At 37.9% G+C, this 22955-nt stretch overlaps 1 protein-coding gene across 1 annotated transcript in view; it reads left to right on the forward strand.

The window, feature by feature from the left end:
• The first annotated feature begins 627 nt into the window (after window positions 1-627).
• Window positions 628-22955, forward strand: part of LOC121316454 (lutropin-choriogonadotropic hormone receptor-like) — a 30699-nt gene continuing 8371 nt past the window's right edge. Inside the window, exons 1-5 of the mRNA XM_041251520.1 lie at window positions 628-840; window positions 9788-9859; window positions 19709-19783; window positions 21769-21843; window positions 22224-22298. Coding sequence (XP_041107454.1) covers window positions 671-840; window positions 9788-9859; window positions 19709-19783; window positions 21769-21843; window positions 22224-22298 — 467 coding nt within the window. The 5' untranslated portion in view covers window positions 628-670. The remainder of the gene's footprint in view (window positions 841-9787; window positions 9860-19708; window positions 19784-21768; window positions 21844-22223; window positions 22299-22955) is intronic.

Below are 22955 nucleotides of genomic sequence, written 5' to 3' on the forward strand. Positions count from 1 at the left end.
GAACTCTTCCTAAGTTAAAAACATTAATATTGTGTTGTTTAAAAATAAATATGAACTTATTTTCTTTGCATTATTCAAGGTCTGACAACACTGCATCTTTTTTGTTATTTTGACCAGTTGTCATTTTCTGCAAATAAATGCTCTAAATGACAATATTTTTATTTGGAATTTGGGAGAAATGTTGTCAGTAGTTTATAGAATAAAACAAAAATGTTCATTTTACCCAAACACATACCTATAAATAGCAAAACCAGAGAAACTGATAATTTTGCAGTGATCTCTTAATTTTTTCCAGAGCTGTATATATTTAAGGCAACTGAGTCTCGCAATGCAAACGTAATAACCTTGTATCAGCCTTATATCAAGACACGTTTCCATAGTTTTCGAAGAACTCAGATCAAAGTACTTAGAGCCCGTGCTGTTCTTCAGAGCACCAAATAGACTGGATTTTTTTTTTTTTTTTTTTTTTTTTTCATTTCATGTTGAAGTACAGTTTCGTCTTCGTGAAGAAGTGCTATAGAGAAGTAGGAAACACGCTGCATGTCAAATCATCGGTCATAAGTACAGTCCGTTCCAAGGGTGCAGCAAGTGAAGCGCAACATCACCTCACTCAATTTACCACGGGGAGAGCAATACAACTTCACGTTTTGATTTGGCCTCTACTGGCACAATGGCTTCATTCGGACTTTGTCTTGTTATTATTTTAACCTGCAACCTGTACCTGCCGCTCTCTGCTTTTGGGTTTCTGTGCCCTGAGATTTGCAACTGTACTGAAAGCACCATCAACTGCTCGAGGGAAACTCAGCTTGCATCAAAAAGTGAAAACGGACATATTCATTTGTAAGTATATTGTAGTCTAATACTTTTTTTAGTCATACTTAATAATAATAATAATAATAATAATAATAATAATAATCTATACCTGGTTGTGGTAAAGTCTGTTCTGTTCTTTGAAAACAATGCATTTTCAAAACCAACTTAAATGCTAGGTTAAAATAAAAACATGCTAGACAGATTTGAAAGTGAATACAATGACGTTAAATAAAAAAAGAACAGTGAACAGTGAAAGGTATGCATTTGTCATCTTAACGTAATGTAGTTAATTCTTAAATAAGTTTAATGTCATGTTGTAACAAGCACTTATATAAACAAGCACATTCACCATTTAGAAGCAATTGAAAAAAAAAAACACTTTCAAAACACAGTTACACCTCTCTGCTAGATTCATCAGAGTGTATAGTGTGTACAATATTAGAACTGGGTTTACTAATGTGGTGAAGAACCCAGTAGCATGATGAAGCATGTTTAAAGGGCACACACACACATCCATGATATGCGTTTATTGTTTTCTGATACTGAGTACAGAATTTGGCTTCATAATGTTGTTCAGTCATTAGCCTTTGTGGGTCACAAAAAAAAAAAAAAAAAAACTACAGTAGATCTGATTGCATTTAGGGTTTTCACCCTTTCGTTAGATTGTGAGAAGTATTTAGTGTCTGATATTGTTGTATTGCTGTACAAAGAGTGTATTCAAACCAGAATTTTGGAAATGTCATATAAAGCAATTGATTTATTATAATGGGAGATTTAATATTTATGTCACCTTTCTTTGATTTCTGTTTGTTTTATGCTTATTATTTCGTTTACTATTTTAACATATTCTGGTTTTAAAATATACAGTATAAGCACACCTGAAAGTCAGTCTTTAAATGAAGTGTGCATTAAAGTTTTGGGAGTTTTGTGACCCGGATTGACCCAGGTCCCAGCGACACACCACAGGATGTGGGTTGACATGCTTTGACCTGGGTTGAGCAAGACAAAATGTATGATGGCCACCTGTGAGCTGACACGATTGATTTCCATTACATGAGAGTAGATGTTGAACTTCATGCTGATTTGAACTCGGCTCTCGCCAAGATAAGCACCAACTAAGACGTTGCTTAAACTAATGTGATCCATCTGCATCTCCATCTATTTGCATTGTTTTCCATCTGATGATGTAGATATCCTTCTGTCTGGTGTTGATTGCTGAAGTGTAATGCTGGCTCCAGGGATCAGCTCATTTTGCCTCCCCAGCACATCAGCACACACAACGGCTGCGATGCTGACTCCGGGGATCAACCCAGTGCGGTCTCCCCAGCTCATCAGCATGACAACAGTCTGGATTGAGCTAAGTAGGGTACATCTCTGGGGTCTTCAAGTGGGCACCTTCCATCCTCGGTGTTTCGTTGACTAGCCCACGACACCTCAAGAGGGCTCAACAGTGATTCTGGCGTCCCAGCATCACCCCCCTCCACCCCCCACTCAGCTCAGCCCAGCTTACTTACCTGTACATCAGCGTTGCTTTCTTTTTATAGTGCTTGAGATCCCCATCCAGAATCTTTCTGTCTCAACCACAGCCAGTTCCTGCTTCTTTCTGCTGCCTCAGATAAGTTCTTCACTGTGCTACGCAACTCTTGGCCACTGAACCCGACGTCTCCGAGAAACCGGGTTGTAGAGTGTGCCACAAATCCTCGACAACCCACCTCCACTGGGTAAACTCAGACTCTCCGTCCTTGCTGTTCCGCTTCAGCAGCTAATAACAATGCCTGCGTGAAGGTTTCACTTCTGCAAGGAATGTTTCTGTTTATTCTGTTCAGCTATATTTTTGTTGATTAAGACACACCACGAGCCAGACTGCAGCAAGGAGCGAATCAACATTTGGGCCGACTGTTCAATCCAAAGAAGTTTGGATGGAAGCGTCCGTAGCAAACTACTTCCGGGGCACTGAAACATGCATTGTGTACTTGCATGACATCTGCCACCCAGGTCAACCCTGCTTTATCAAAAGCAATGTGAAATCACGTACACGACCCGCAGAACACCAGGGATGTCACAACAGGGATCTAAAAACAGTGTCATTATTGAATTCAGGGTCACTGAAATGCTTCAGTCGTTCAGATATAGTGATGCAGTATTGCTTTGTTTGTTTGTCACTGGCTAATCAGAGTAGCTCCAAGCTATATTTAATTGCATTTTTTATTGCTGCTGAGATGTAATAGAAATAGATCTTATTCAAGAGATTAAGATTGATAAGATGTATGTACATGGGGTAAATAGCGCGTTTAACGCCTTAAGGTACACAAGGAATTGAGCGGTTGTTCAAAAGGTTTCTTCTTAAAATACACTTGAGAGAGACTCGAATTAGATACAGGCTACAAAATAATAAATTTGCTGCAAAACAAGTTCACCGTAACCACTTGTTGCATGTCCAATGATGCACATAGTTTCTGCATTCCTCCTTGTGACTGCTTGCCTTGAAGTAGAACACAGGGCTGCAGTTGAAGTGCAGAACTGAAATATCTGGAAGGACCCTTCTGTTCAAATATTGTAATTAAAAAACAGAGATGTTGGATTTGTTTTCTACATGACCAAATCCATTTGCAGGGACCTTTTTTTACATTGAGTGCTACTTGACCCAGAGTGCACAACCAAAACAAGGCTTGCCGGTCCAGTGGTTAAAGAAAAGGGCTCCTTACCAGGAGGTTCCAGGTTCACTCCCAGCTCGGCCACTGACTCATTGTGTGTGATCCTGAGCAGGACACTTAACCTCCTTGTGCTTCGTCCTTTGGATGAGATGTTAAACCACAGTCCTTTTGTAAGTGACTCTGCAGCAGCAGTTGTGATGCATAGTTCACCCCCTAATCTCCTTAAGTTGCTTTGGATAAAAGTGTCTTCTAAATAATAATAATGAAAATCACTCAGCAGCAGGTCCCCTTATCATTGCACGCTTGTTCTAGTTTGTTTTTAACTGCAATTGGGAATTTGAAAATTTGTTAAGCACTGCACTGCAGATTTAAACTGCTTCTTGGTACCTTCTCACTGGTCTCACTTGTAGGTTCTAAGCCTCAATCTAGTAGCCAACCTAATATGACAGTTTGTTTGAACAGAGGGCAACGGGCCAGGGATCCCTTAAGCCCCCAGCAGTGCAGAATGTATTATTATATTTTGACTAAGAACAATTTTCTTCTTCTTCTTCTTCTTCTTCTTCTTCTTCTTCTTCTTCTTCTTCTTCTTCTTCTTCTTCTTCTTCTTCTTCTTCTTCTTCTTCTTTATTGATTGATATATTTATCCAAGGCAACTTACAGGTGTTACAGGGCAGTATTGGATTACAATTCAAGATGCATATTTAAATACAGTGTAGTTTACAGTAAGTGCAAATAATACTACTAAAATACAATCTGAAATAGGTTGCACAAGTTAGGAGTACAAATTATAGCTACAATTACATATTAGTAGTGTAGTAGTGCAAGGATAGTGCATCAACTGAGGATCCAGTAATGTGGTGCTGAGGTCAGGCAAGTCCATATCATAGTAGGAGGTGTAAATCAAGAAATCTACAAGTGCAGTCTAAACAGTATACCACAGTTTGGGCTATTAAATGCATTTTCTCCACTAGCCAACAGAGAAAAGAATACAGTAGCCCTTCATAGCGACCCCTGTGGCTGATAAAGCGCCTGCGACTCTGAAGTGGACTATAGTTCTGGTGGCCTCACTGTGGATCCGCAGTGCGAAAAATGACAGATTGTCAGGCGCACGTTTCAGAGGACGCATGTTCTAGGCTCCGTTTCTCGAGTCGCCAGGGGGTTGCAGCCGTGACTCGGGATACAAACAACAATTGGGCATTCCAAACTGGGGAGAAAACTGGGGTAAAAAACCATTGGCGACACCTACATTAAATTATATATATATATATATATATATATATATATATATATATATATATATATATATATATATATATATATATATACAGACACACACACACACATATGTATATATATTTACACTGTATACCAATATCATAGTGTCAAATAGCCTTCAGAAACAAACAAGGTCTAAAGAAATGCTGATAACAAATGTTAGAACATGGAAATTAGCTTACAAAGCCCTCTAGCTGTTACTATCAACAATGACAAAATAGATGCTATCATTAGAATTACCTCCCTATAAGGTATCTCTGTATATGCCCTGGTGCCTCAAGCCAAAATGCTCCCATACGGTGTGAACTGATGTCTAATGAGTATAAAATTGCCATTTTCCAGATAAAGTACAACATTAATAAAACAGTCATGGGATTGTAAAACTGTCATGGGATTTTTTTCCCAGGTTTTTTTTTTTTTTTTTACTTCTTCGAAAGAATACCCTGAAACCTTATTTTAAGAAAATTGATGAATAAAAGTGCATGTCAACAGTGTTCGTTATACCCAAACTAGCAGTGTATTGCAATATTATCTACTGCATTATAACTCTATATCTTATTGGCTTACCAATGGGCAAATGGTGGGTGGAGATATCAAGCACTGATGGTTAAAACACTGGGCTTTGTTCACAAAGCTTAAACTCAGGAGTTATTAAAATAATGTTTTATTTTTCAAAGTCTCTGTTAATGTATGAGGGGGAAATCTGTTAAAGTGAGGGGAGTCATAGTCGAGCAACAAAGTCACACCAGCCTACTGGGTTTCAAAAGGTACCCCAATCCATCAACACCTCCAGCTGCTTATCCCATACTCAATGAGACTGCTTATCCCTGGACTGTAAGACTCTCTATATTCAGGACCCAGAGAGTGCAGCAAACAATGAGACTGGGCTGTAAGACACTCTAGTCAGGACCCAGAGTGCAGCACACAATGAGGCTGGGCTGTAAGACTCTATATTCAGGACCCACAGAGTGCAACACACACTGAGACTGGACTATAAGACACTCTAGTCAGGACCCACAGAGTGCAGCACACAATGAGACTGGGCTGTAAGACACTCTAGTCAGGACCCAGAGTGCAGCACACAATGAGACTGGGCTGTAAGACACTCTAGTCAGGACCCACAGAGTGCAGCACACAATGAGACTGGGCTGCAAGACACTCGATATTTAGGACCCACAATCGAAAACAATTTCTCAGCTTCAACAAACTCCACCTTTCTGTTTATTCTGTGTTGGTTCCTGGTTCTGGTCTGACGTCACCCACTGCAGCCGTCTTTGTGACAGTGTATAATAAAACAGGATTATTATTAGTGGGGCAACACAGGGATTATAAATTAAGTAATGCACTCCTCTGTGTTACTCACCTCCATTATTATTTATTGTTTGTTTTGCCTTCAGGCACTGGACTTAATAATAAATAAAAGAAACCTTTTCACCTGGATTACAATTGTCTGTCTGTTCTTCAATCAGCTATACCTGCACACAATCAACCAAATTGCCACAGAGACCCAATGAAGAGGACAACTTCTTTGTTTTCAGTGGCAGCAAAGATGTTTCCCAGATAATGACTCCCTCAACAACAACCAACAACAAAACTGAGTTGGTGCTTCTTCATGTTTTATGAAGGCATTAGGAAGGATGTGGCATCTTTAGAGCAATGCCCTTTCATAAAGAAACTCGTTGTATGCTGTAATACTATTCTTCCTTCATCTGCTCCTGTTGAGTGTCTGTTATCTTTTGCTGAGGTGATTTTCAGCCCCCAATGACGATGACTGTCGGGTGTCCACTTCCAGAAACTTGTTTTGTTAAAGGAGAATTGATGTAGAACAGTCACTGTAGTCTTCTTTATTTATTTACCGGTATTTGTATTTAGTGTCCCCAATTGTTTTTTCTGTTTTTCTCCAGATTTTAGTGGTGCCTATTTTTATGTATATCAGTCTCTCAGCCGAGCTTCCTCCTGTCAGCCTGACAGGGCCAAGCGACCTGCACTCTGTTAGATAGTGGGTCCCCTGGTGGAAACAAGGACACACTGTATGCTTGCTGAATGTAGCTTGAAACTTGATAATTGTTAACTGTTTCAGTTCCTTTATTGACAAAATCGTTTTTTCTGGATGACCTATGAAAATCTTGCTTTGTTTTACTAAAGACATTTTGTAATTTCAAATTGTATTTTCCAAATACAATTGTATTTCTGTTTTGAAAATAGTGTTTCCCAAGTAGTTAGTATTTTGTATTGAAAATACATTTACCTAAGTATTTTACAATGCACTTAACGTGTAAATGTTTTTGCATGATATATGTAAGTATACATTTGTATCAGAAAAGTGTTAGGGTCCGGGTTAGGGAAGTACACATATATTTACTAAGTAGCTACTATGTAATACACAGTAATTAGAGACATTTTATGTAAAGTGTTACCTTTTTACCACTATTGGACCATTTAAAGAACAACTTGATACAACTATGAAATATTACAGTTATGTGAACTAATTTATTCTTGTTGTTTGGAATGACTTTATGTATTTCAATATGGGACAGTCTTCTCCTGTTGACAGCAGTGTAAAGTCCTGTTTGATATCATGGCCAGCCTTATATCCAGTAATAGCAAGCTGTGAACTACTGTACCAACTACCAACCGACATGGATGCAACTTGGATGCAGCATGAATTAATATTTGATTTAGCTTCTGTAAATAACTGGCGGGGGCAGCATGGTGATGTGGTGGTTTAGCATTGCTGCCTCACAGCGCCAGGGTCCTAGCTTTGATTCCGGCCTAGGGGTCTGTCTGTGTGGAGTTCGCATGTTCTCCTCGTGTTTGCGTGGGTTTTCTCCGGGTACTCCGGTTTCCTCCCACAGTCCAAAGACATGATGTTCAGATTGATTGGTCAGTCTAAATTGCCCTCTGTGTGAGTGTTTGTGTGTGTGTGTGTGGTGCCCTGCGATGGACTGGCATCCCGTCCAGGGTGTAGTCCTGCCTTGTGCCCTGTGTCTGCCGGGTTAGGCTCCGGCTCACCGCAACCCTGTAAAGGATTAAGCGGTTAATGATAATGGATGGATGGATGGAAAATCACCATCCTATGATTTTAACTTGTTCTGTGTACCTTCATTAATAAAGAGGAAATATATTAGAAATCATCCTTCAAGTCATTGCTAATGTATGTATCAATGTATTCATCCCAGCCTGCCTTGTTCTTGTATAGTAATGCATACAAATATACACATAGCTCCCTCATCTTGCATTTGTACTCATCTTCAGCTATCTGGTGTAATTACATGTTTATACAAAACAGCCAAGTAATAGTCCATGCACAGTAATGAAACTGAGATAACTGGCACCTGTCTTTCTTTAATCTCTGTGGGTTCAAAGTAGCCAGCTTGAATGATCACATCCTGGATTATAAACACTTTCCTAGTTAAAAAAAAAAAAAAAAAAAGTACAAATAAATAACAGCAGAGTGAAACACTAGAACAGTTTTATAAACTTTATTGCATCATAGGTCAGGTTCCTCTCTCTGAAATTTTATTCCATTTTGAAAAGTTCAACACTGGTTCCAGGAAATGCATAATGTATAACAAAGGGTCATGCTCTTTTAATGGTTCTCTGCACCGCAATGCAGCATCGCGCTCTTGGGGCACAGTGCAACTAAAACAAGAAAGAATGCTCTCTGTCCCCTTCCTGTGGTTTGTGACTGCAATACAATACTGCAGTGCCATTATGTGGCTTGTATTTTGTGTTTTTACTCATACAGAGAGTACCTCTTTCTTTTGTGGTTTTGTGATGAATTCTGGTGCTAAAGCAAGGAATTGGAGTGTCAGTCCTGGAGACTGCAGTAGGGGTGCAATAACACTAAGATCACATAAGAACATAAGAACATAAGAAAGGTTACAAATGAGAGGAGACCATTCGGCCCATCTTGCTCGTTTGGTTGTTAGTGGCTTATTGATCCCAGAATCTCATGAAGCATCTTCTAGAAGTATCCCAGGATGTCAACTTCAACAGCATTACTGGGGAGTTGGTTCCAAACTCCTACAATCCTCTGTGCAGTTCACAATACAATACATGATACAGAGAGAGTATAGTATGTATTTATACCAGCTATAAATCACATGTCTTCATCATTCAAGATCTGTAAGCTTTACCAGTACCTTATCAATACTTCACGCTGCAGTATTCGCATAACCTACAACAATGATGTAGTGTTACTAGCACTTTCCCTTAGATTTTTATATACAATCCAGCCCTTTAAATATCACATCAAAGGAACTGAGCAACAAAGGTGATAATAAACATGGAGATGAAGAGCAAGAAGCCAACAGCCAGCAACCTCCAGACTCAATGTAGCAAATACAGTCCTGCAGTGCTTTGCACATAAAGAAGGGGCTTTCAAAAACAATTGCATGTTTGACCTGTTGCAATTTCTAAGAGGCCAGGACATAAGAGACTAATGTCTAATGTAGCATATAAATGAGTGTTCCAGGAAGCCTTGCAAACAGGGCTTTTCAATAACCTGTTATAGAAGAGACAAAGTCATTCTAGTGAACCCTCTTGGGTAGCTTATAGGGTTAGGAGCTGCTGTTTTCAGGAATGAGTAAAACCATTTGAATAGCAGTTATAATAAAGTCATTATTTATTTACTATTTATCCACCACACTTTATAGACAAAGAAGCTTAGATGTTTCTAATTAAAGGTGTAATAATAAAGTATATAAAAACATAATGACAACATTATATTTCCGTCTCTTATTGTCTCTTATTCTTTTTGTTTCCCAGATTATTTTCAGAAAGATTCAAGTAAAGCCCATTCATCCTGCCACAACACTGCTAAGTCCAAGGCTCAGTGGGGACCCTATTATCTGTAACACAAGAAATGAATAAAGCATTATTGCAAGAGATTCTCAGACACACAGAAAATGTGCATATGAGAATGTTATTATGCTATTGAATTATATGACAGCTTTAATGCTTATTACCGAGCTTGGGATGGCACAAACTGCTACATGTTGTACTTGTGTAAAAATGTGTTTGCTTTGTTTTGCTTTTTCCAGGAGATTAACTCAGCTCCCATTTGAAGTGATCCTGAGCTTTACTTTTAGTGGACTGAGCAACGTGTCGAGAATGTAAGTTTAAAACATATTTATTCTTTTTAATACATGCTTTTGGTGAGACAGAATCATTTCATGACATGTCTTTTATTCATTCTGATAATATTGGATATGATGTGTGAATACGCCTGTCTGCATAAAAGACCAATTTGGATTTGTGTTAAAAGGTGATTGTAGATTCAAGGGTAGATGTACTACAGTGTTGCAGCTGTCGCAATAGTCACAACCCAGATGCAAACGAGCAAGAATCTAGGGTGAAATGTATTAAACAAGCGCACTGCTGTTAGCGACTTTCTAGGGACTGCTTTGCAGCAGCAGTTTTTCTTTGCGGTTCAGCCTTAGAGGAATATGTAATTATGGGCGATCCTGCATAAATTCACAGAAATTAGTTGGAGACAGTGCAAATGAGATGTACTAAAGCTGCCAACAGTTGCGACACTTAGACCTACAATTGCATCAATGTGTTAAGACTTTTGAAAGCATGTTTTAAACAGTCTCAATTAGCAAACCATTAAAGGCAGTATTAAAAAATACTACCCACTACCATGGCTGGTGTGATTGCTGAAAAAAGGAGACACTGGGGGAGTTTCCATATGTGTTGTCATTTTTCTTGAGACACTGTGCCCGAGCCAAATGAAGAATGACCCTGTGCATGTTGGGTTTCCACTGGCTCAGTTTATTTTGCTTGAAGATCCTCTTTTCACCCGACATCATGCAAATGAAAGGGAAAGGAGGCGGTCGACATGCATATTAGCCATGCGTAGTGTCCTCATGCTGTTTTCGCAGACAGCGCAGGAAAATGTGGTTTCCATGCACAGAGAACAGACACAGGAGAGAATCTCACCTGGAAAGCCACGGTTGTTAGCTGACATCTTGTTTGAGTGAAACTCTAAAATACAGTGTTAAGCTGATATAATAAACTGTGATTTGTAAATGTCCTGTGCCTGGTTGTTTAATAATGTGTTTTACTGCTCTTGTCCAAATTGTTTAGTCGTGAATACTAGTGCCATTGATTGATCAATACTTTTTACGAGGTCAGTCAAGTCAGTTGAATGAAATCCAGTGACAAGAAGCAAACCACAGTTTGCAGGATATCAGCACCCCTGTCATAGATGAGAGGAGGACTTGCATAAACACAAGTAGTGATGAACCCCATGATCCTTATGAACCCACGTAAGAGAGAAAAGAACCTCAACAGGCACAAGCCCGGAGTTATATGTCCAAGAACTTCTAAAAAACAGTGTGGAACACAGTAAACATGAATCTCTGTTTGGCATTGGAAAGATTAGGTGGAACAGTTAAAAAGAAGCTGGATAAATTTGGGGATACCATCTATGCATATGGAAGTGAGATGATTGGAGTTGAAAAAAGAAAGCAGAATGTACAAACTATTCCTGTAAAGTCTAGACGGTAGCAGGAGATTGAGCGCTTAGTTAGAGAAAGGAGGCAGCTGAGGAAGCAATGGAGGACAGCAGAACAAGGTTAGAAGTTAGCAGTATTGCACAGAGAGAAGCGTCTACGGAAACGCTGTAAAAAAAAAGGAGCGTTAGAGAACTAACTTTTATAAAGAACCATTCAAATTTGCAAAGAATTTATTTACCAGGGAGAAAAATGGCACACAAAAGTAACTAAGTCTGAACTGAAGAGATACTTTGAGGAAACACACACAGATTAAAAAAGGCAGCAGCCTATGCCAATTCCTTCAGACATCCCACCTATCAATCCACCAGAATACCAAATGGAGGACTGCACACCTAAGTGGAAAGAAGTAGAGCAAGCTGTGAAAAAGGCAAGGGCGTCATCATCTCCAGGGCCTAATGGAGTTCCATACAGAGTGTACAAGAGTGCTTCTGGAGTTCTACGAATCCTGTGGAAATTGGTGAAAGTAGCATGGGAAAAACAGGTTGTACCAAGAGCATGGTGCCGAGCTGGTGGGGTCTTTATACCCAAAGAAAAAGATTCTATGAGTATCGATCAATTTCGCCCTATTTCCCTGTTAAAAAGGGAAGGCAATATTTTGTTCAGTATTTTGTCTCAGTGATTGTCAGCTTACCTGTTGAAGAACTGCTTCATTGACACTTCAGTACAGAATGGTGGTGTCACAGGAAATAAGTTAGCTGTAAAATAAGTTAGCATTTGCCTTTTTTAACCTTTCTGCGCATGCGCGAATTTTAGAGCTTAAAGGCAAGGTTCTATGGAAATTTATCCAACATTTTATAGATGCCATTTGTATTTTTGTAAGAAATGAAAACAGGTATTGCAGACAGTATTTTCTATTTAAAAATGTGACATTTGACATCATATTTATCGAAGTGTATTGCAGACATTATTTTTCTGTTTAAAAAGTAACATTTGTCATCTTATTTATAGAAGTGTAAACGTACATTTAAGTTTTTGTAAATACATTTTATTTAAAGTAAAGTGCTCGCTGTATTTGGATGTGCAGTGTGGTTTTTAGCAAAAAAAAATATTTTAAAAACATTATTTTGTCAGTATAATTTATGTTTATGCAGAGTTAAAATCACTACTTGCCAAATGTTTATTTCCTTTCAAAAGGTTTACGTCCTCAAACTGTGGCGTAAGCAAATATAAGCGTTTATTCTATGTAGGCTCAAGTTTAACTAAGTTATTATTTTCACGGTAAAATGCTTGATTGTTTTTTGTTTTTTTTTTAATAAATGTTATGGGGAAGTGGGTACAAACACTTTTATTGATACAGAGAATACTGTTTTTGACGTTTTAATCAAGTGTACGTGTGGGGATATCTAAACCTGTTTTAATATATACAGAAAACGTATACTGTTTTAGTGAAAGAAGATGTTTTAAGAGACATATAGATAGATCATTTGAGAAACACACAAAACAATTGGCTTCATGTGAAGAAACACACGCATTCTTCATATATATGGAGGTGTATATACACACACCTGCATTATGAATAATAAATTAGAGTGCTGTACTTACAGATTACACTGCTTGTGATGCAGTCTGGGTTTGTATTTTATAAAAAATAAATTGTTTTAGATTGTGTGCCTTTTTTGGGGTGGACCTGGGCAGTATACATTACAGAGAGGAGGGGTTTGTAACTTGACAGCTGTAATAATCTAATTGCACATAAAAATAGAACTTAATGCTTAATTGTTTCTGATATGTCGTAACCAATATACAGAATATCGTATTTATTTCTCTTTCGGTAATATTTGTACAAAGAAAACCTATAATGTAACTATCCAGCGATTACAAACTTAAAATGACAACTCTGATGATGGTTTAAACTGGGAATGTTAAATAATAGATATTGTCATATTATTTACAAAGTGTTATTATAACGATTTAACACAAATATAATTGCACTTAAAAATAAATTGCACGACCACGTCCTTGTAGTAGCTTAAAGTTAACTGCTATTAATAAATAAAATACAACATGACACAATAAAGTGTTATTAATATTAGAACAATGTGTTTGCAATTTTAACCACATATAACGTATATTTAATAAAGATCCTGACAACATTTTTAAAAGTAAAACAATTTTCTGAATTAAAGTTGACAGACAGAAAATGGAGCCGCTTAACTTTGCCTTTAAATTCTAAAATTCATGTGTGCGCAGAAAAGCTCAAAAAGGCAAACGCTAACTTATTTTTCACAACTAACTTATTTCCTGTGACACCGATATTCCAGGTATGATGGGGACCTAAAAGACACAGTTAGTGTGGGAAAAGTGAGACATCAAGCAGTGCAATGGTTGAAAAGCAGAGACAGCAACGCTTTACCGTGCAAATTTAAACTGTGGTGCTTTCAGTTTGATCTACTGCAAAGACTTCAGTGGCCACTCACTGGTATGAGGTTTCCTTGACAACAGTAGAGAAGCTGGAAGCATTAATCAGTTCATATGTCAAGAAATGGTTAGGAGTTCCATGCTGCCTCAGAAGAGTGGGACTGTATGGTAAAGGGTTATTGCACCTGCCAGTCTCAGCTCTAACCAAGGACCTTAATTGCGCCAAGGTTCGATTTGAAATGACATTGGTAGAGTCACACAACGAATGTGTGAGGGAGGCAGCACCTGCGTTGAAAACTGGAAGAAAGTGGATGGCAAAGGAAGCTGCGATGTTGTAAAGGTGTAAAGGCTGCCCTTTGAAGCGTCTCAGGGCACTTTACATATTCAGCAAAGGAAAACCAAAAAACAAACACTTTAGCCTACAAAATCTACACAAAAATTAAATGAAAAAAACAATATACTACAATAAGAATTTTAACTAAAATTTATATGTGTTTTAAAATGTGGAGAGAGTGGATGCTTCTAATGTCCCTAGGTAGGGAGTTCCATAGTGAGGTTGCTTGATGGCTAAAAGAACGCAATCCATACTGGCAGTTCGAACAGACAGTACACTAAGTAGGTCAGCCTTGTCGGACCACAGCACCCAACTAGGAACATGGCGGCGTATGAGATCAGAAAGATAGGAGGGGGCCAGGCCATGTAATGCTTTAAATGTAAGTAATAACATTTTGAAATTTATTCTCTGAGTGACCGGAAACCAATGAAGACGAGACAAAACTGGGGTTATGTGACAACGGGACTTTACACGAGTCAACACTCCAGCTGCCGAATTTTGGATAGTTGAAGCCTGGAAATAGCACATTGTGGAAGAACAGCCAGAAGGGCGTTGCAATAATCAAGCCTAGAAGTAATGAAGGCATGGATCAAGGTCTCCACTGCAGATGGTTGCAAATAAGAGTGGACTCGTGCAATATTTCTAAGATGGAAAAAAAGAAGATTTACAAATACATTTGATAACCCGCCCCCGGACAATGGGGTTTTGTGGAAACATAAAGTTGGATATTATCCGCATACATGTGAAAACTAAGGCCCCTATTTTGTAGGAGTCTTCCAAGAGGTAACATATAAATCAAAAACAGAATGTGACCCAGAATAGAACTGGAGTAGGGGTCCACAAGTCAAACCAACAATTTGAGAGGAGCAATCCTCAGCTGAGATATATTGGCCACGATCATTGTAACAAGATATGGTGATCTACAGTATCAAAATCTGCGGACAAATCCAATAGAAACAGTTTAGAACACGTACCTGAGTCACAGTTTAACAAAAGATAATTTAAAACACAAACAAGAGCAGTCTCAGTGCTAAACCCCAATTGAAATGTCTCATAAAGAGCATTTGAAGCCAAATGTGTCTGCAACTGCGAAGCAACCATCTGCTCCACGACCTTAGACAGAAATGGAAGATTTGCTATCAGGCGGAAATTTGAAAAAAAATACTATCAAGATTAGGTTTTTTAAGTAATGGCGTAATAATAGCTAATTTAAAAGTTTCTGGAAAAAGTAATAAGGATAAAGTAATAATATGCAATAAAATGAAAGCAATTTTGTCAAATTGAAGCTTCAAAAGAGCAGAAGGAAAAGGGTCCAGAAGACATCTGGTAGCCTTCACAAACACATTGGCAAGCATAACAGATGTTACAGATAAAAATTTTGAGAAATGTTATGTTATTGTTCTCAGAGAAGGTAACAGGGGACAGAAATCACCACTAGGGGCAGAAACAGTAGCAGCATCACAGATAGTTAATATTTTTGACACAAAGAAATCCATAAGCTCCTGGCATTGGAAAAGGAATGCAGAGCAGAATTTACAGGGGTGACAACAATTTACTAATAGTGGAAAAAAGGACTCTGGAGTTGCCTTGATTTTCCTTGATGATATTGGAAAAATATGAAATTTTCTCAGCCCTTAATCCTTTCTATATTTCTTCAGACACTCGCACCAGATCTGCTCATGGATCACTAAGTGGGGTTTCTTCCAAGCTTTTTCCAATTTATGACTTAGAAATGTCATAGCCCTTAACTCATCTGTGAACCAAAGGGAACTACAAACCAAAAACTACAGCTTTACAGTTCTTAATTGGAGCCAGATCATCAGTGAGAAAGAGAGTGATTATAAGAGAGTGATTATAAGCATTTCCACACCAGTCTAGATCAGAACTAGCAGAGTTCATATTTACAAGAAGCAGTATGAGTTCTAACCAGGGCCACTGTCTCAAAAGTATTTGTTCTATGTGTGCCTTTCTCAGAGCTATAATTTCGGTCTTATGTGAAACAATCTCTATACACATATATTCATGCATTTTTGTGTATATGTAGAACTGTATGGTTTGTTTTTCCTTATTCTCATTTTCTGACATAATAACAATATTGCTATGAACTTGAATAGTCTGCCTGTGGAGCAGGTGGGTTATATGGGAGGGTTTTCTTTGTCTTGTTTTGTGTTTGCTGACTACTGCCTGCTTAAAACATGATATTTTCTCAGATTGTATAAACATGTGTGTAAAGGATTAAGTGTGAATTAAAAACAAATAAATATGTGTGTTAAAAAGAAATCTGCAAGATCTCATTTGGGTGAATTAAAAATAAACAGAAACAATGATTGGAATTCATTGTTTTGTACTGAGGTTACCTTCACACTGCAAGCCTCTATCACAGCGCAGATTTTTTTAGAGAGAGAACTGCTCTGCTCTGTCATGTAAAACATGTGACTGTAATACAGCAGCTGTATGTGTGTTTTTTCTTTCTGAGCTGCTTACAAAACCCTCTGAAAAGTGGTGATCTTGACTCCACTGCGTGCCCCTGGAAAATAATTTTGTTACCTTCTGTCCTGTGAATAAATAAACACATGGCTCTTGAGACGTTTTGTCCCATTATTTTGCCAAAGACAATCATTTAAACAGCAACACATTGCAGCTGTCATGCTAAACTGTACTGACGAGCGTGTTTGTCTTAATGACAGTACAACTCCTTTGTAATTCTTAACAGCTAACCCTATGTGAAATGTACCTTTTTTCATGAAATAACTCAAATGAAAACTGTATTGGTAAATTTGAACACATTGTTCTAGTATGTATGATTTCCTGTCTTAAATAGTAATTTTTTTTTTCTCTGTGTGTGCCTTTCTCAGAGGTTTAGAGGTTTCTATGGCAACACCATTTTTTTCTGAATACATTAGGCTGTTGATGGCATTCTACGAATAATATGTTCAAGTGAAATTGGAAAAGAAATCCACATTTCCATAACGCTGATCACTGGAAGAGCTTTGGGTAAACATGTGCATGTTTATTAATGCTAGAGGCACAATGTCATCTGAATGTCATCTTTTTCTTGGCATTGTTAACATCCTGACACAGTTTTACACTTATAACTATAAAGTCTGTTTCAAAGTGCTTTTCAAAATGTCTGCTCTAGTACGCTGATAGTGTAAGGATTATTGCCCACATTATCAAACAGGTACACAGCAATAACGATCCATAAGAACATAATTGTCTTTATAATTGTTGTGTCCTTTATTGTACAGCTCTAGGTATTTTGATACTCCAAGAACTAATAGAGCACAAGAAAGTTTACAAATGAGAGGAGGCCGTTTGCTCGTTTGGTTGTTAGTAGCTTATTGATCCCAGAATCTCATCAAGCAGCTTCTTGAAGGATCCCAGGGTTTCAGCGTCAACAACATTACTGGGGAGTTGGTTCCATACTCCCACAATTCTCTGTGTAAAAATGTGCCTCTTATTTTCTTTTCTGAATGCCCTTATCTATTCTCTATTTGTGACCCCTGGTCCTTGTTTCTTTTTTTCAAGTTAAAAAAGTCCCCTGGGTTGACATTGTCAATACATTTTAGAATTTTGAATGCTTTGTTCAAGACTGAATAGACTCAATTATTTTAGCCTGTCTGCATATGACATGCCTTTAAACCAGGTGTGGTACGGAAAAGAAAAGCTAGAGCACTTGTTATGTTATTTTAATGGTTACTTTCTGCAGTGATTTAGAGGACAGCTCTCAAACCCCAGTGCACTAGAGCAGACATTTTGAAAAGAGCTTTGAAGCAGACTCTAAAGTTATAAGTTTAAAAAGCTGTCAGGATGTTAACAGTGAAAATAAAAATTACAGGTATGTTATTTAAACAGTTGTAGCAACACATGGGGATATATAACACTACATAGTCTTTAAGAACCCATCAATGAATGGAGTGTACAATCATATGTTGATAATGACAAACCTTACCTTAAATCGAATCTTACATATAAGTTTTATTTTGTGGGCTGTGCAATGACTGTTGCGGGTCTGCCGGTTTTAATGTCAATGTGTGTCCCCCTGCCGAATCCTTGGCTTGCAGTCCAGTTGAATCCCAATAGTATGGACTCGACTGACACGCAGGGGCAAGGCGACCCCAAACTAGATGATTTGGCAGGACATCACAGAAGGAATTTTCTAAACTTCACAGGAAAAGAAAAACGGTATTTGTGGAATGGAATGATGAGCAGGAAGGGCAATATTATATGCTCCTCAGAATTTTAATTAGCAAACAATAAGTGTTCAGTTAAGTAATTTCACCCTTTATGCTGTCCACCAAATGGATTGAGTAAATTGATCTTGTACAGAGCTGCTCATATCAGAGAGAGGTCTTCTGAAAGGGGAGAGACAGCATGGTCCTAATGGCAGCTGGTCACTATACTTATTAAGCTTGCAAGCAACAGTTTGCCAGGAAATTACCAACAAAGAGCTTTTCATTGTTGTTAACAACTCAATGATTACAAACTCAAAACACCAAACCATAAGATCTCTTCTGACTACTGTACCTTAATACAATACATCCTTTTGTATACAATACACCCTGTGTTTTCTGTATTCACACATCATGGTTCATGTAAAACTTATATGGGTCATAAATTATATATTCTGTACTATGCGTCCAAAAAAAAGACATTGTGTTTTGTTGTGGCTTAAATATTTCAAACTGTATTTTTCCTATTGCTGTGCTTTGTTTGAGATAATTTGTGCATCTAGATGCAAGCTATTAGCATGGGCTCTTAGCTGTTACATAATAAATAAACCCAATAGATAACTTTTTGCAGAGCGATCAAGCATTCTAGTCACCAAGCACTGCACGTCGATGATAGATGTCATCCGTGTGGTTTTTACTTAATAGAGTAGGTGGGGCCTAAGCATGAGCATTATCTGGGGCTGATTTATTGGTCTCTATTCTAAAGCCAGTAAGGGATTAAAACAATTATAAAGTATAAAACAAACAGGAAAGACGGAGCAGATCAGTTATTATTTTGCTAGATTATTGCTTGTTATAAAATTATGGTTTCTATCATTTCATTCCTCTTTGTAAATGTGTCTTTGCCCATAGGCTTATATGACATATTTTAACAATGCACTGAAATGCCAGTATACAGATCTATACAGTACAGATCTCAGTATACAGATCTCAGTATATATATCTATACAGTACAGATCTCAGTATACAGATCTATACAGTACAGATCCCAGTATACAGATCTCAGTATACAGATCTCAGTATACATATCTATACAGTACTGATCTCAGTATACAGATCTATACAGTACAGATCTCAGTATACAGATCTATGTATTACAGATCCCAGTATACAGAGCTATACAGTACAGATCTCAGTATACAGATCTATATATTACAGATCCCAGTATACAGAGCTATACAGTACAGATCTCAGTATACAGATCTATATATTACAGGTCCCAGTATACAGATCTATACAGTACAGATCTCAGTATACAGATCTATACAGTACAGATGTCAGTGTACAGATCTATACATTACAGATCTCAGTATGCAGATGTATACAGTACAGATCTCAGTGTACAGATCTATACATTACAGATCTCAGTATGCAGATGTATACAGTACAGATCCCAGTACCAGCATTCTGGCTGCTGGGATTCAGTCGACCCCTCTTGCCTTTGTTTTAAGAACACTGTGTTAATATATATTCAGTACATTTATTAAATTACTTCTGTTGTACATATTTATTCTACAGTGAAATTACCCAGAGCGAATCAGTCAAGAGAATAAAAACACAAGCGTTTGTGTTCCTTCTCAGCCTTACTGAAATGTAAGTACAAGTAATTTATCTAACATGTTCAAAGCAAAGCTGAAAGACAGGTGTGCCTAATGTAGAGTGGCTCTCATGGTGTTCCAGATCCTTGTTGGCAGGTATCACTAGTATTCCTGATTGCAATGAGCCCCACACTCACTTCTCCACTCGTTGCAAACCAGATGGATCATGGCGATAAACCGTGAGCACTAAACTAAAAATAAATTAAACTGTCCCAACTGTAATTTATCAATTTGTATTCAGCTTCAATAAATAAGTTTGCTGCAAGTGATGATAATTGACTAAGATAAGTGACAATTAATGGAATTTAAACTGAACCAACTCAGAACAGTTTACCACTTGAAAACAGGTTTTTCAGCTGCATTTGTTTGGAATGAAATCTCTTCGTTCTGAGACAAACACCAGATACATCCACGTTTCCTGGAGCTTCTGCACACAAACCTCATTCTAACATATAATGGATCTCCTCCTAGCAGCCAATGAGCTCATAACACTGACATCAGCATAAGACACATACTTACCTCTCAACTGTAGAGCACTGTAATGGTTTGGCATCTTAGCCCATTAAACTTGATGCAAACCGGTAACTTCACAGTTAAAAGACAATTGTCTTACCATTCAAAGCGCAAGCTCTCAACAGCAAGCTGTCTAGTCAAAAGATAACTACTGTGTGTGCCTTATGCTGATGTCAGTATTATTAACCCATCAGCTGCAAGGAGATCCTTTACAAGCCTTTAAATCACTTTTGCTAAATGAATATTCAGTCTCCCCGCGGGATGCTTGAAATAACAGTCTCTGTACAACAAAGTGTGAATGCTGGGCTTAGGCTTCAATAAACAAACTCTTCATACCAGTCAGCCTCTAGCTGTATAGTCAGTAAACTTTGTACTTTTATGGATGTTATATATAAAAAGTATGGCTTCAATAAAAATAAATACCTGTAGCCCATGACAAATCTGAAGTGACTCCAAGCTGCAGTGGGCTGCCAGAAACCTTAGGGTTTTTTTTTTTTTTTATCAGTGTGCATGTGGTATTAACCACCTTGTATGCTCTGGGCTGCTTAATAAAAAAAAATAAACAATAAAAAATGAAAAATAGAAACACTACATTTTGACAGCAGGGCCATTACATGAAGATGCTAGGTTTGTTGCATTAGAGAGGTGTGGCAAAGTGTCCTCCCCTGTGTGTATTTTGTGTTGTGTGTTAATGTTGGTGTATAGTCATTGGTACACGGGATATAAACGGGTCTGTGTCACACGAGTGTTTAAAATGTATACTTGTATTTAGACACAAGGATTGCACAGCACTTCACGTGCAAGTAAAAAGTAATAATATGTGAGCACGGGGAATTGCACTTTATTAATTCACTTGCAGTTGTACCGTGACTCCAATTGAATGATTGATTAGCAATCGAGTCTCGGTACAGCTGCATAAAAGCTACATGTTTTCACCCACTCGGGGTAGTGTGTTCGGTGAGTGGAGAACGGGATTGGAGACAGAGGTAATAATAATAAAATAATAATGTAAAGTAAAATAGTTACAATATCTGCTCACCGTGTTTCGTTTAGTGTTTGTCTCTTTTGTTTTGGCGAATATGCCGTGTGCTGTGTTTTTGTTTGTCTTACAACCGTTTATTTTCTGACTGTCTGTTTATTTATTAAATGTGGAGCGAGACTATTCGCTCAGCTCCACCAAACTCCACCTCTCTCTGTCGTTTATTTCCTGGTTTCTGGTCTGACGTCCCCCATTCCGGCCGTCTTTGTGACAAGAGGTCATCATTATTTAAACTACTGTATGTTTCCATGCTGCAGGCTAGCTAATAGTCAGATATTGAGGACGTATCACGGGATACAATGGCCAAGCATACGAACAAGACTACAATAGCAGCCTCAATTCAGTGAAAGACAATGACTGCCATCTACTGTATAGATGATATTTGGACTGTATTCATTTGTTGCTGTTTGCTTTTTCTCTCGTTTTAGCTCAATTCAAAACACAAAACATCTTGTGATGATTGAACAGGGAGCATTTGCAGATCTTCCAAAGTTAAAATACCTGTAAGAATCATTGTGATTTGTTTTTGTAACCGTTCCATCAACAATTTAATGACCAATCACCACTTGTAGTATGTTTTTTGATAAATAGGGCACAGGATTTTATAAATGGCTTGTTTTCATTTGTCATGGTCTTCAAATATTTTGTTTATATGTGTGATGTGAAAAGTTAAGAAAAGAGAAGCTAATAGGTAAACACTGGCAGCGCTACAGCTCATTTGAAAATGTATGGTTAACATCCCCATCTGTGTTAGTAATATACTTTAGCCTACTAGTACATCAGATTAAAAAGTACTTAAGCTGGACAAAGTACTGCTCATTGTTAAATATTTCCATAAATATAAGCTGTCACCTGCTTTGTATTTCTGTTCTTCTTTTATCAGGAGTATTTGTAACACTGGAATAACTATATTCCCTGATTTAACAAAGATCTTCTCCATGGACTCCTATTTTCTCCTGTGAGTATTGAGATATGTCATTGGTTGTTGTGATAGTTGCATATAAAATAACCTATACTATTGTGCCAGGGTGAAACTTATATTGAATCTAATATAACTTGGCATCTCTGAGTAATGGGCTCTGATTGCTCTTATTTTCCTGTGGGCGGTATATTACATGAACCTCCTTTGATTGTCAAGTCGTGCATCTCGTCCAGGCTGAAGAGTGAAGCTGAAAAGGCCTTACAACGACAGGCAGAATTAACTAAAAGCAGTCGGATTAGAAAAAGCACCATCAACAAATACACCTTGCATATTCCATTGGGGTGGGAGCGGTTTTTTTTTGTTTTTTTTTAATGGTTAAAACTACCGTTGGGGAATGAAAACAAACAGACAGTCAAAAAGGCAAGCTTTCTGATTAGGTGTAGTGCATGGTAGGCAATGTGGTAATAGAAATGCACATAGTAAATAGTGCCAGGGAGTTTTTTAACATGATTGTGCAACGCTGCAGATTTAAACTGGTTCATGTGTAGCAAATCTGTGGATGACTGAGTTTTAGAAAAGTGCAACAAACACACCTTTTTTTGTGCAATATTTACCAAAGTCGTTACACTTGCAATGCAATCAGTGCCTGTAGCAGGGGGAGATCTGTGCTGACTCTGCTGGCGTGTTCACGGT

The sequence above is a fragment of the Polyodon spathula genome, chromosome 5, assembly GCF_017654505.1.
Source record: "Polyodon spathula isolate WHYD16114869_AA chromosome 5, ASM1765450v1, whole genome shotgun sequence".
Classification (NCBI taxonomy): Eukaryota; Metazoa; Chordata; class Actinopteri; order Acipenseriformes; family Polyodontidae; genus Polyodon; species Polyodon spathula.